The following is a 14574-nucleotide window of genomic DNA, read 5'->3' on the forward strand; positions in this document are numbered from 1 at the left end:
GTCACAAACATAAAAGATATTCGAACTTCGAATTTCGAAGATCGGTTTTGAAAGCCCAAGAAGAGGCATTTTAACTTTTAGTTTCATCCACGTGATGGCTAAAGTATTTCTTGTTCGAATTTCGAACAAAAAATAGTCTTTAGTTTATGTGGGGAAAATCAAACCAACGAGGCTCATATTAGTCCTGAACCTTTATTAAATTCCTTCACAATAACTGAGTCTTCTTAATCACAGTTGAATAAAATAGAAAGACATTTTTACTCCTTTATATTTTCTCAAGATGACTGAAGTACACTCTTTTCGAATTTCGAAGTTCTCGAGTGTCAAAATGTGTCAAAGTTGTAAAAACTTACACATGGGAAAGAGTACTTAAATATTATTCTCGTCCCATTTAATAAACCCTTCATAATAACTGTGTAATACCCTGGATACATTTACGACTTAAGCCGAGAGACGGCATAACGTAATTATAATTCGAATAATGTTCAGGGGTGGAATAATAACTTTTCGATATTGTCGAAGCGATAGTATCGATAAATTTATATCCCTCAGATTAAGTTAAGGACGAGTATTTTCGCATCGTTAGGCTATTTGTTGTGACATTATTAAGAGAATGTGATTGTTGATAAATATCTATTTTACCTCGTATTTTACCTACAAAACGTATAGCTATAGCTATAGTTTAAAATTTTCGAAATCGACAGTCGATACTATCGAAAATGAGTTATCATGTCACGTTAGATTACATTTCCATCAGCTTCTGACTAATCAATCTCTTGGCTTAAGCTTAGTTAGTGGGAAACTGATGGGAATTCAGTCAAATTATTATTTCGATTATAATTACTCTGAAAAAAATGTTTTGTCAAATTAACAAAGACAAGTTTGTAAAAAGGATGTTCTTTTATACAGAATATGGAAAAGTTTTGTCAAATCGGCGTCCAACTGGATCTTGTTAAAAGTTTGTCAAAAGGGTGTTTTTCCATATAAAATGCAATAAAAAGTTTGTCCATTTGGTAAATAACATCCTTTTGACAAAATTTCAACAAAATCCATTTGTTCGTTTAACAAAACATTTCTCTCAGAGTACTTTAAACCGTCTCTCGGCTTAAGCCGTAAGTGTGTTTAAGGCATAACACTTTTGCTAGTCTTTCAGTGTGCCCCACCTTGTGCGAAACTTTTAGTTTGAAAATTCGAAATTACGTACAAAACTTCGAATATATACGACTTTACGCAAATAGATTCATTTTGCTTTTAGTTAAAGAATCAATTTTAATTGTGAGTGCGTCGAGTAATTCATTTGACAGGTTCTTATAGTGATATTTTACAAATCTATAACACTGCGCGAATTTTTAGTAAAAGAAATTCTAAGTTCTGTTTTAATTCGAATATGAACGACATTTCGTTTAAAGCACCCAACGAGCACGAAATGCTAACCGATTTTAAGTCAGCATTTTCAGCTGAATTCTGCTAACCTTGAATCGAAACTTGGTTAGCACTTTTTGTTCAAGAACTGCTAATCGGTAAGCAAATTTTTGCTGATCGATCCAGCGAAAATATGCTGAATATGCTGACTTTTTCAGCTAATTGTGCTCGCTGGGCAAAAGCTGTTCATCTTTAACAACCGAAACATTTTTGTGAGCACAACAAGTATCTCTCATAAAACATTAACAAATAAATAACTTTCAATTTCATTTGGTCATAATTCTAAACGGTACGAAACCGATAAATTCCTTTACCTGAACTTGTTCAAAAAGACTAAGTGTATTCTTCTGCAAAATATAAAATAAAAAAAATGAATTTTTAAGGAGACCCAGAAAAAAATACTCGACATCGAAAACTTTGTCTTTGAATAACAATTTCCCAGATTTTTTTAATATATTTCCTAATTAACATAAGTTTTAACACTAGAAATATTAAATTATCATATCAAATAAAAAAATTCTTCAGCTAAAACATATTTGACTTAATTTTAAACAAATTTATGTAATATATGTTGAAAAAAATAGCATTTTTGATGGTTTTAAACAGATAAGCAACGCAAACTAAATATTTAAACTTAAAAAAAACTATTAAAAATACTAAACTCTGAATATTCAAATAATATTACAAATGAAATTCTAAAACAGAAATTGTCATTCATATGAATAATTTATATACAGATTTTTTGTATAAAAGAAAATGAATAACAAGAATAAATGAAAAAAAATATACCTAAGTTAATTTCAAAATAATTACACATATATGGAATTATCAGAATTTAGCCGAGTTGTATACAAAAAAAAATAAAACTATAATAAATTAATGAAAACGCTTTATTAGGTATAAATAAAAGAGTAAAACTTACCAACTTCCAAAAATGTAGAAATTTATATTAGCATTAATTTCAAGAAATATTTCATTCTTAATATACTAATGAAGTAACTAATGCTTGTTTAATATTTTTCTCGTAAACTTAAATTAAAAAGAAATCTATGATACCGCACTGTTTAAAAGTATAACAAGCGAAAGGATACAGATGTTAGTAGGAGCAATTTTGAACGTTTTAAAATTATAAAATATTGAACACATTTTTAAAAAAAGAAATATATAGTTGAAGGGTCTTATTCAAATTATGCTTTTCTAAGAGCTCTATCATGTTTCTTTTACTGGAAAATTAGTTTTTCACGTTGAATGTAAAAAAAAAGAACTACTTCAAGAGATTATAAAATAAATAATAAAGAAGTTAATAATAAAGTCACATAACATAACAAATGTGTTTTTTTAATAAAAAATAAATGAATGCATACAATTTAATCAATTTTGATTTATTTAGGGTAAGTGTGCCAAATTTCGGCATAGTTGCATATAAGCACCGAAGTCCTAAGTTTGAAATGCAATATATTTAATTCATATTGATATTTTTTGTTACTTCCTTTTCGGGAGGGTTGTGTGGAACCTTGAAGACTAGTTTATCATCTTTGTTTTCTTTAAATCACTTGCTAAAATATTGGAAAATTAATAAAAATATGGACATTGCTTTGGGTAATATTCCGGCCACTTTGAGTGAAATACCGGCCACTTTGAGTGAAATACCGGCCACCTTTTTTCTGACCACGTTTTGTGAAGCAATGGATAGAAAATTTCAAAAGGTCATACGGAACGAGTTTAATACGTTTATATGACCCACAAACCTTGAGATCTTCCGTGTAATTTGTCCTGAAGACCTGAAGAGTAGCATCTCAAATTTACGCGCAGATTCCCGTATCAATTTGCCCTTCCTGAACTCTTCCAAGGCCCTTTCCACATCATCTTTTTCATAGAAGTGATGGTTTTTTTCTCTGGACATTGTAGAACTCAGAAATTGAAAAAAAAAACATAAAATGACTAAGAAATTTAGGAGAGCAAAAGATGTTGCCGGAATAGGCAACACTACCTCACCGGAGAAACGCTCACAAAGTATATAGGGTAAGTGTGCCAAATTTCGGCATAGTTGCATGCAACCGCCAAAGTCTCAAGTTTGAAATGTAATATTTTTAAAAGAAATTGAATTTTTTGTTACTTTTTAATAAGGAGTGTTTCTTAGAACCTTGTAGACAGTTTATCGTCTTTATTTTCTCTAAATTCATTCTTAATCATTTTTAAAGAGTATAAAAATGTAGACATAACATTAGTGCCCTATTTCGGCCACCTACGTTCTCATAGTTCCGTGCCCTCCCGGAATTCTTTCAATGTCTTTTTCAGATCATCGTACTCGTCGAAGCGACATTTTTTTGTTATTTTTTGCATTGTATATTGTATATTCTCTAGAGTATGCAAAACATAAAAATTCATGGATATTCAAGGAACAAAAATGTGGCCGAAATTGCAAGCTGGCCGGAATTTGGCACACTTACCCTACTTTTTTATGCGAAATACAGGATCAAGTTGGGAAATTTTACCCGAATTTTAAAGATTGATTCACTATTAACATAAACAGAAACAATCTTTAATGAAAACTAATAAATTTTCATGAAAAACACCGAAGGAAAACCTTCTGCACTTCATCACAAATCACAAGACTGCTAGAAACACAATCGATCTGTCATATTTTTTGTAAGACTCTTTCCACACTGAGTTTTTACAACGCAATTTAAATTCAAATTATAGGGTAAGTGTGCCAAATTTCGGCACAGTTGCATACAAGCGCAAAAGTCTCAAGTTTGAAATGTAATATCTTTAATAGAAATTGATCTTTTTTATTCCTTCTACTTAAGGAGTATTGCTTAGAACCTTGTAGACAGTTTATCGTCTTTATTTACTCTAAAATCATTCTTAATACATTTTAAAATGAATAAAAATATAGACATAGCTTTGGTGCCCTATTTCGGCCACCTTCATTCTCATAGTTCCTTGCCCTTTCAGGAAGTCGTCCAATGCCTATTTCACGTCATCTCGTCTGTCAAAGCTACATTTTTTGTTATTCTTTTGCATTGTATAATCTCTAGAGTATGTAAAAACTAAAAATTCATGGAAATTCGAGAAACAAAAAAGGTAGCCGAAATTGCAAGCCGGCCGGAATTTGGCACACTTACCCTACCTCAAATTTAACGGTCTTTGTGTTAATACATCCTAAAATGAATAAATATTTAAAAGCAAAATGAATTCATTGACTATTCTAAGATTACATACATAGTTTTAATTAATTTATTTGCATGGCCGAAATTACACTCAGTGGCCGAAATTAGAAGCTGGCCGAAATTTGGCACACTTCCCCTAGTATTTATTGAAGCATTTGTTAATTCGTTCTCATCAGCATTTGTCAGTTATAAGGAACTTTTGTGTTTTTATAACTTTTGCATGAAATGAGTTGGAAAGTGTCTAAAAGTTTTGAACAACATCGAGAATCATGGTTACACAACTTTTAAATTAGTTTCTGCAACGGCAATCAACATCAACGTCCAAACATTTTATTGTTTTTTTTTCGATTATAAATAATACATTATACAAATTTTGAGATAATGTCAAAAAGGAAGCTCCTTCATCAAACTTTGTTTCTTTTTGTTGGCAAAACATAAAAGTTGAATGTTTAGTCCAGACACTGGAGTAGCATATTGATTTTTTCTATGTGGCAGAATAAACAAAGAATATGGTCAGTGGGAGATATTGCTGTTCAACCAGATAGTGCAAGCCTTTTTTTTATCATCTACAACAGGTAGAAAAGCCCCATCGTATTTTTATGCGACATCAGGAAAATCCTGTAAAAATTACATATTCTCCGGAGCTACATGTGTGACTCTGAGATTACATGATAAAATGTATATCTATGATGGTATACACTAGGTAGGAAAACCTCTAGAGATTTTTTAAACCCTCTATCTTCTCATGTTACCGCAATGTCCAGTCGTTTCTCCCTTAATATTGGGGACACATATAGCTTCGATTTAATAGTTCGTGTGTCACAATGTTCTAGAATTCACCATCAATTAAGACTGATACAATGGCATCAGCCAGGGAATTCCTAAATAAACCCTAATTTAATCGATACAAACTTTTCCTTTATGGTCACATATCAAATATTCTCAAGAGATATTTGCACAAGTTTCTAGAGAGGCAAAAAGCTTTTAGATCAACATACGGAATCCGGTAGAAAACCATATTTTATCAAATTTCAGGCCATTATGAGCTTCAACTATTTCTGTAATATCGACATATTGCATTTAAGGCAAGATATCGAACTATTTATTGAGGTAAGTACAACATATTGCAAAATCATTTTCAGTGATATATTTAATTGTAGAGCCATTTGTTTGCAAATTTATACCAATATTATAATTGTTTTTTGATTTAATTCGGCAGAAATTTTAAATTATGCTAAAAATGTTTCAACTGAAAAAATTGCCGGCGTCAGCTTTTCCATTGAAAATATTATTTCATAAAAATTATGTTACTCGGCTCTCTCAAAATACACCAACAATGGTGGTACAACGTTCCAAAGAGGAACATAGGCCTTCCCGCAAGGGGAGTTCGGAACATCCATTGTTATTCTTTCTAATACAGGGATAGGGTTGTCAATCCCATGCCCTGTGGAAAAATTTTTTTGTCGAGATTTAATAAATTCAGTGATGAGAATCGATTGGTGGAACCATTTTAAGTATTCTTTGTTAGTTTTATCCAGAAATATTAAGAATTAGAGGAAGAGTTCATAATTTTGGACTATATCTAAATTTGGACACTTTGAGGGTAAAATTGGACACTAAAAATAAATTGATTAAAATAATGGGTTTTTATTCCAATAATTGATGAATTCTATATAAATATTTGATCTTTTTGGAAGATTTTAACACTAAATACATTAAATTTTGAATATTATTTGAGTTAATATTGCTTTGTTTAAACTTCAGTTATATTTTGCTGTGATGAAGCACTAACAATCTTTCCTCGTTATTTTTAAGTGATATTATTAAATATTCATTTAATATTGTGTTGATTCACGTTAATAGTGATTTGTACATTTGACCTGAAGTGAGATTTGCCTTGTGAATTACGTTTTTCGTGTGAAAAATGTGAAATTTTCTCAGAGATTCACCAGTGAGGTGATACTTCTTATTTTAGACAGGTGTTTTTCTCTCAAAAGTCGTGTAGTTTTTGCTTTTTAGATGACTAGGTTGTATAAATGCCTGGGAAAACAAAGGAGCATCACCTGTACGAAAGAGAGTGCCGAAGTCAACTCACTTTAATGAATGATATGGACAGTTTCCTGACTTCTTGTGACATTCTACGGTTCCCTTATATAAGCAAGGAAAAGACTTGGCAAGATTGGTTCTTGAAATACAGAACAATGGTCATCCTTTTGAGGTGAATTAACTGTCCAAAATTACAACCAAAGTGTCCAAATTTACAATCAAGTTGTCCAAAATTTGAGTCAAATTCACCGCTACATACCAATTAATTTTTAATCGTATTAAGACTAATTTTAGTAAAAACAAAGACGATAAACAGCTTGCCAGGTTTCTAAACAACCCTTCTGAAAAGAGAGTAATAAAATTCTTCAATTTGTATTGAAAATACCGCACTTAAAACTATGGACATTGGTACTTATATGCAGCACCCTGTCCAAAATTATGAGCCTTTACTGAAAAAACGGTAAGGGGTTAGCTCCGCTAGCGCTATCCAACGGGTAGATAACTGTGACGCTAACGGTTCACTCTAGTGGCGATATGCCAATACCTTGTAAAAATTGTGCCGATTTGCTGATTTCGCACGCATTTATCGATTTCGTGCCAGTTTATCGAAAAAAGTAGTGGCAAAGCGTACGAGGCTTTGCGAATTGCTTGAACTATCCCGAGAAGAAGCCATCATAAAAACCAAATTGAAGTTAATAATTGTCTAAGAAGAGGGTACTTAAAAAAAGTGCTTAAAAATAATCATTTTAATTAATTGTTTGACCAAACCTCTTTAAAATTAGGCCGTTTGACTATCAATAAATGAAGATGGCGATTTTTCTGGCGATAGATGTAGATGTCGACATGTTCACCTGAACTACTTCCAAAACATATCCAAAAATGAACAAAATCGCCTAGGCCAATTTTGAACACAGTTAGAAAAACCTCATTTTTGACGCCTTTTATGGAGGAGGGCGGGGTTGGGGGAAAAATAGATTAGCTTTGAGATTATGTCGGTTTAAGAAAGTTATCGAAATCCGTAAGCTGATATCTCTTACCGTTTGAATTTTATATGTTTTTTATTTTTAAAATAAAGCTAATATCGTTACTTTCCCGATCCATCACCTATTGTGACAGATGCAGCCGGGCTTAGAATTTCAAGATCTTTCAAAAAAATCCGTTGAAAATTAGGCCCTCGCGGGTAATTTAATTAGGACCTTCAATAATTCAAGATGGCGATTTTTCTGATGATAGTTGTCGACGACCTCCAAAAAAAAGCTGGACTACCTCCACAACAAATCCAAAAAAAAACATGTTTAGGAAAGGGGATAGAAGAGGTGGGAGTAATTTGAGTAAGTTATTTCTCTACAGTATGCTTATTTGTGGGGGAGGGGGGTCATCGAAGACCGGAAGACAATATCTCTCACCATTTGACAGCCAGGATGGTGAGAAGTTGAAACAAAGTTGATTGTGGAAATTGATCTCGTGGAGTTCGAGCAGTTAAAATGACATATTTCGTGGAAATTCTCAGTGGATTTCCACGGGAGTTTCATGGAAATTCTACGGAATTTCAACGGAACTTCTACGAAATTTTCGCGGAATTAGACAGAACTTCCACGTTAGTGTTCACAAACATTTACAGTAGAGCCTCGCTATAGTCCATATTTGGTTCCAGATTTGACACTTGGGTCGCACATATTCCATGTCATTTTTAAAATTATCAACGACTTTTAGTATTGAAATTGCTCGAGGGCTTCCACTTTCTTTGCGATTGTGGTACTTGTCCTCGCTCTCTTCATTATGGATCACAATTATCACAAATATTCAATAAAGTTTGCCAAAAAATATTAAAATAATTATGAAAACATTGCATGTCGCGTACTAAAAAACATAACCTAACTTAAAATCGTTTTGAAATCAACGGTTGATAAATTGTGGACTATAGAGCGATGGCCTATAGCGGGGCTCACTGAGAAAAAAAAGAGGGTGCGTTTAACTTTTTTTCCTCATAACTTTAATAATTTTTAGGTGTAAAAATATATCAACATTTTTTAATGTTAATTTTACACCTTTTTAAGGGTAAAATTAACATGAAAAAGGGTAACTTTAACACCCAATACACCTAAAAAGGGTAATATTTACACCGATTTTGGATAAATACTGCAGGGTAAAATTAACATTTCCGGAATGTTATTTTAACTTTTTCGGATTTTTCTCAGTGTTCTACTGTATGTACTTTTTTACGAAATACTTTTTTCTGAGTCGTCATTACCCCACTGAGAAAAAAGTGGGTGCGATTAACTTTTTTTCCTCGTAACTTTAACACTTTTTATGTGTAAAAATATATCAATATTTTTTAATGTTAATTTTACACCTTTTTAAGGGTAAAGTTAACATAAAAAAGGGTTAATTTAACCCCTAATACACCTAAAAAGGGTAATATTTACACCGATTTCGGATCAATAATTCAGGGTAAAATTAACATTTCCGGTATATTATTTTAACTTTTTCGGATTTCTCTCTCAGTGCCAAGTCTCATGACATGACCGTAGATGAGACCATTCAGTAATCTCCCTCATTATTGCCAGAAGCCTGACCGATCCACGGCGAGAGTTCTGCGTTCTTAACCATACGTGCACCTCCATAGCTGTTTTAGTAGAAAAGCATTAACAAATGTCAAGTGCAAATGCATGCTTAAGCTTTTCATCACAAGATCCCAGAAGGACCAAGTCATCTCCAAACAGGAGATGGCTTATTCTGAAATCTTAGATACGAATTGCACTCTGTCCCCGACTGTTCTCCATCATCTTGTCCATGTACAAAATGAACAATAACGGTGATAGAACACATCCCTGGCACAGTCCAACACCCACCTGCATAGCACAGTTTGAAGATATAAATTGGTTGTCCTAAGAAATATATTTTCTGTGTGAAACAGTTCTTTGTTCTGCTATTGAGAAAGTGGAAAAATCAAATGAAGCACATGTTTCAGACGGTAAAAAACCCTAAAAGCAATACAGTTAAATTTTATTATAGAAAATATATTGATACTATGTATATAGCAAGGACCCCAAAAAGATAGAAAGGTGTACGCAATGCGGATATATTTCTGTCATTCTATACCGTTGAAAAGAAATATTGCACAGTGAAAAAAAAGTTAATTACATTACTCACACATTTTTCACACTTGCTGTAGCGCACGTGAGATGTGGTTCAACATTTTGGAGCTACAATTTAAAGTATGTAACAATTCTATGCAGATGATGCAGACAATTCTCACCAAGTGCACACGGGAATCATAGTGATAAAGCTTCAATTTACAGAGCAGGGAATATTCACTGCTAATATTTTTCTCCCGATAAGATTACTACTTTCCAGCAGCACCAAAATATTCGCGCTGCATCTTTTTTATTTTCCAAATGTTTGTAAAGAAGGTACATGGTGAAGTCGACTATTATCACTAAAGAAATTTACGAAAATTCTGCTAAAACTTGTTGAAAATGCAAAGTTTTCTAAAGATATCTTCAGTCTTAAAAATTCCTCATACATATATATTCAGGTGACTCTAGAAACTTCCATAGTACAGAAAACTTTTGCTTCATACGTTTAATTTCATTGTAGAGAAGCTAAAACACATCCATTAATTTATTCTAGTGCTTAGGAAACGAATACTTAAAAAGACGAATATTTAATTTAGTCAAACTTTATGCAAATAGAATATGTGTATAAGCTAATTTGAGTGAAATTATAAGTCAATGATTATTTGTAAAAACAACCAAAACCATATAATTCCGATTATAATAACCAGCACTTTCATCGTATATAGTTCACAAATTAAATTAAACCATTGAAGTACAAACTACCGAATTATTGACGTCTAAAATTCAATTTATTTGTAACCCAATTTATTAAATAAACATTAATCAATTCTGTCTCATGATGAGTTGTATTGACATATTAGGTTAAATTAATCTCATCAATTATGGTCATCGTGAAGCTTCATGTTCTCCAATTGGGTTAAAGCTTAATTTCGAAAAAAGTGTTTTTCGCACTCTCTAAATACGAATAAGACAAACTGAAGTAGTAAGGTGGTAATTTGATTTGATATTCCAAGAATGCACTAACACAGAAAAATGTTGACTATAAATTTAAGAATAAATGTAAGACTCCGGGAACTTAAATTGGACGTGAATCCTGGAGGTGTTTAAATTCAGAAGCTCTTTCCCAATGAAATAGGCTAGAATGTCTATTTTTTGACGCTAAGATATCGGGAGTTTAAGTTCAGCATTACCTGAAAAATGTCTTAAGATTTGCAAATTACGATTAAAACTAAATGATAAAAGGATTTAGGATCAGGGCATTGGCATTCATTGGAAGGGATTTGAAATTAAATTCCTATGTGTATCTGTTTAACTCTTTTGTCTCCTTTGGGACTCTGGGTACCCATGGAAACAACAATGTTTTTAGACTATCTAGAATCGATAAAAATCCGATTCTTCTGGATAAGTACAAACTATAAGGATGTCCAAATCTAGGATTTTTTTGCAGGATCCTAATTAACTCCTGAGCTTAGATATTTTTGGTCAAAAATCGTGAATATTCGATTTTCTGCTTCCTTATGGATTGAAGTTTAAAGGTAAAATTCTTTTAAAATATGCAATTTATTAACAATTATAAATTTTGGGATTATTTGAGAGCCCTATTTCTTGACTTCTAGCACTCCGAAAAGTTGGAACACTTTACCATCTCTTTTTGAAGAATTTTTGGAATTCTAATCAAGATTCTAATAATTCTAAAAATTCTGAATACAGAAAATTCTGAACCGAACAATGGTTTCGCTTTCAATAAAAACAAAATATTCTGAAAACACACTTAACACTATGCAAGAAATTGATATTTATTTTTGTACAGGGATCTCACATGGTACGTTTGGTAGAGTCCAGTCTCTTAATAAGAATCTATTCTTAGTTTAGTTCTTAGAAGACACCCCGCTTTGCTCTTTCTGAATGCTTTTTGGACCTTCAAAGAGACAAAGACTAAGGGAATTCTCGATTTTCCTTGTCTTAGAAATTGTCGAATCTTAAACTTGCTGCCATGTCACATTTTGCCCCAAGTTCCTCAAACGACTCATGCTTCGGACAATGCATTTTTTTCTTTATGTTTTTAATAAATTTGATCCTTGGCTCTTTACAGACAATTTGAGAAGTTTAACTATCTATTAAAGTATAATATTTTAATGGATCAAATGGATTAAATTCATTAAAAAGATATTGAAAAAAAATGAGTTGTTTGATGCTTGAGTCGTTCGAAGGTAGTGCGCTTTCCTCTACTTGAATTTTTTTCAATTTTGTCTTCTGAAGTTAATTTTTTCAATGAGCCTATTGGCTTTTGGAAAATTGAAGTTTGTCTCCTTTTCGTTCTTTTGGGGACGAGAGTACCCATGAGTTTTCCAATTTCCCAGAGGCGAAAAAAAATCTTTCTCTACAAAAGTATCATATTTGACCACCAAAACTTACAATAAAGTGAGTTTAACTGAAATTCGTTCGCTGGATATGTTGTGGTTCGGAAAGAGTTAAGCTTGTGCATTTTAGGGTAAAGAGACTTAAAGAAATCTAACCTTTTTTTTAAATACAAAACTTTATTAGCAAATATGAATTATCTTCTAAGGACGGATATTAAGAATTAATTTTTAAATAGAAAGGAAAAACGCGCAACCTTCGAACGACTCAAATCTTGAACAACGTTTCAATATGTTTTTAATAAATTGAACCTATTAAAAGTTAGCTCAGTGCTTCAAATTTCCTGAAAAGAGTCATGAAACAAAACCATCAATAATATAGAAAAAAAAATGATTGTCCAAAGCTTGAATGATTCGAAGCTAGCGCGCTTTCACCTATTTGCCTCAGAATTGAAAAGAAGGATTAAACAAGGCTAAAATAAAAATGCAGTACTTCTTTAACACTTGAAAGAACCCTAGTGGCAGCCGCTGCCAATTTAGTTTTTAATTTAATTTTTTATAGTGAAGAATATCATTTCGCCTGGAGGCCTGATTGAATGCGTGCAGAATATCTGGCTATTTTTTCGTTATAAAATTTTTAATAAAAATTAAATATTAATGTAAATATATTGCAAAAACAAAAAACTGCACTCGGAAGGACCAAGTGGCAGTTGCTGCCATATGCATTTTATATGGGAGTTTGACGTTCTGTAGATGTAATTTTCTTGATTGTTAGTGTATAAAAGCCTTAAAAGAACAAATTAAAAGTGTTTTTGCAAATTATTGAGAAGAATTATGGGAAATATTGAATTGGGAAATATGAATAATTTTGGGAATTATTCAATTTTTCTCTTTCTTCCCAAAGCTAAAAATCCATTTTGTTAAGTGAAGTTAATAGAAAATAGTTAATAGTTTTAACTATTGTTCATAAAGTAGAATTTTTGCTTTGAAAAATAAGAGAAAAATTGAAACATTCAAAGGCTGCCGCATCCAAAGGCACACCACTTTCCCTGACGCCATGATTCTGATAAAGATGAAAACATCGAATGGTTAAAAATCCTTAGATACAGTACCCAAGGAGATAAAATTTCTGATTCAGACACCAGAAAATAACTGACTAAAGCTCCGAATGTTAAAATATAATTAAAAATATCAAAATATTATGTAAAATCCGATAAGTGGCAGCGGCTGCCACTTGGTCCTTCCGTGACACTTTTAGTTAGGGTTCTACGAAGTGTTAAAATATCATTAATTTTAAAACTTTACAGAAAGGAGCTTTAAAAATCGAAAATCTTTAATTTCGATATTGAATATTTAACTTGAAACTTTAAGCTTTCTTCACCTGAGAATTGTCCTCATTAAAATTTTAAAGTGTTAAATGTCAGTCTTCAAGCTAATAGAAAATGTCACAATAACGAAGCTAAAATGGATGTTTTAAACTGTTTTTAAATTTTTCTTGAAGGGGTTTTAATCTAAAATTTGCAAGCAATGCTGTTCAATTTATTTTCCGGCTTTTAAAGCTTTTCCCCGATGTTATTAGAATAGACACAGTCTGTATTTGTTCTTTTTTTAATAAATGAACAATAAAATAGTTCTTGACATAATTAAATTGCATTATACAGCATCTTCACAAAAACCAATTTAAAAACTGATTTCATTTTCTTCATCTCAATTAATTTATTTTTGGGAAATCTGATTGAACCTGTTGCATTTATCCAACTCAATTTTATTGCTTCTCAAATGAATTATTGTTCTTCCCAATTTATCAAAACTTTATAAATCTATTTATATCTACTTACCTCAAGTATTTTTAGAAGACTATTGATGCTGAAAATCTTTTATTTTCAATTTCCATCGCACGAATTCTCCAGCACAAGCAGAAAACTATCCTGAAATCAAGATTCTAGGGATTTTTTTGAGATTTGCAGCAAATAAAAGTGACTCATGATGAATGGATATCAAGAAACAAGTTTGGAATTTAACTTTCATGTGTATTTCTCGCATTTCTACCGCTCTCAGCACGACCATGAAGAACACACCACCTTCTGCAAACGTTCATGCACTTCGACGTCCAATTTAATTTCAACGTGACTTTAAATTACAATAATTAAATCTGACGAATGGTGGAGAAATTAAATGTCTAATGGAGTTTAGAAGCTGATATATAATTTCACTACAAGTACATGAGACCAGTGGTGGCAGCGTGTGACATTAACGTATTTATCGCTTGCTGAGTCTCCAGATACAGACGACACTCCTTCAGCCAATCACTGGCCACTTTTCTGGGGGCTCCCTGGAGGAGGTTCATGTATCTCAGGGTTTGCGTTAGATTTCCACGGTCCATCCAGTAGCTAACAGGACAAAATTCACCATGATAAAAAATCCATAAATATTCTAAATCTCACACTTACTTTAAAAAAAATAGTAAAGATTTTTTTCAACTTATATGCATTGATG

The 14574-nt window shown here is 32.0% G+C and overlaps 1 protein-coding gene across 2 annotated transcripts in view; it reads right to left on the reverse strand.

Annotated features, from left to right (window-relative positions):
- Positions 1–14087: 14087 nt before the first annotated feature.
- The window catches only part of LOC129799555 (MICOS complex subunit Mic60), a 29452-nt gene continuing 28965 nt past the window's right edge, over positions 14088–14574 (reverse strand). For both annotated transcript variants that reach the window (XM_055843572.1, XM_055843571.1), the window contains one exon: positions 14088–14468. In XM_055843572.1, the coding sequence (XP_055699547.1) occupies positions 14291–14468 (178 nt within the window). In that variant the 3' untranslated portion in view covers positions 14088–14290. The remainder of the gene's footprint in view (positions 14469–14574) is intronic.

This window comes from Phlebotomus papatasi, chromosome 1, assembly GCF_024763615.1.
Source record: "Phlebotomus papatasi isolate M1 chromosome 1, Ppap_2.1, whole genome shotgun sequence".
Classification (NCBI taxonomy): domain Eukaryota; kingdom Metazoa; phylum Arthropoda; class Insecta; order Diptera; family Psychodidae; genus Phlebotomus; species Phlebotomus papatasi.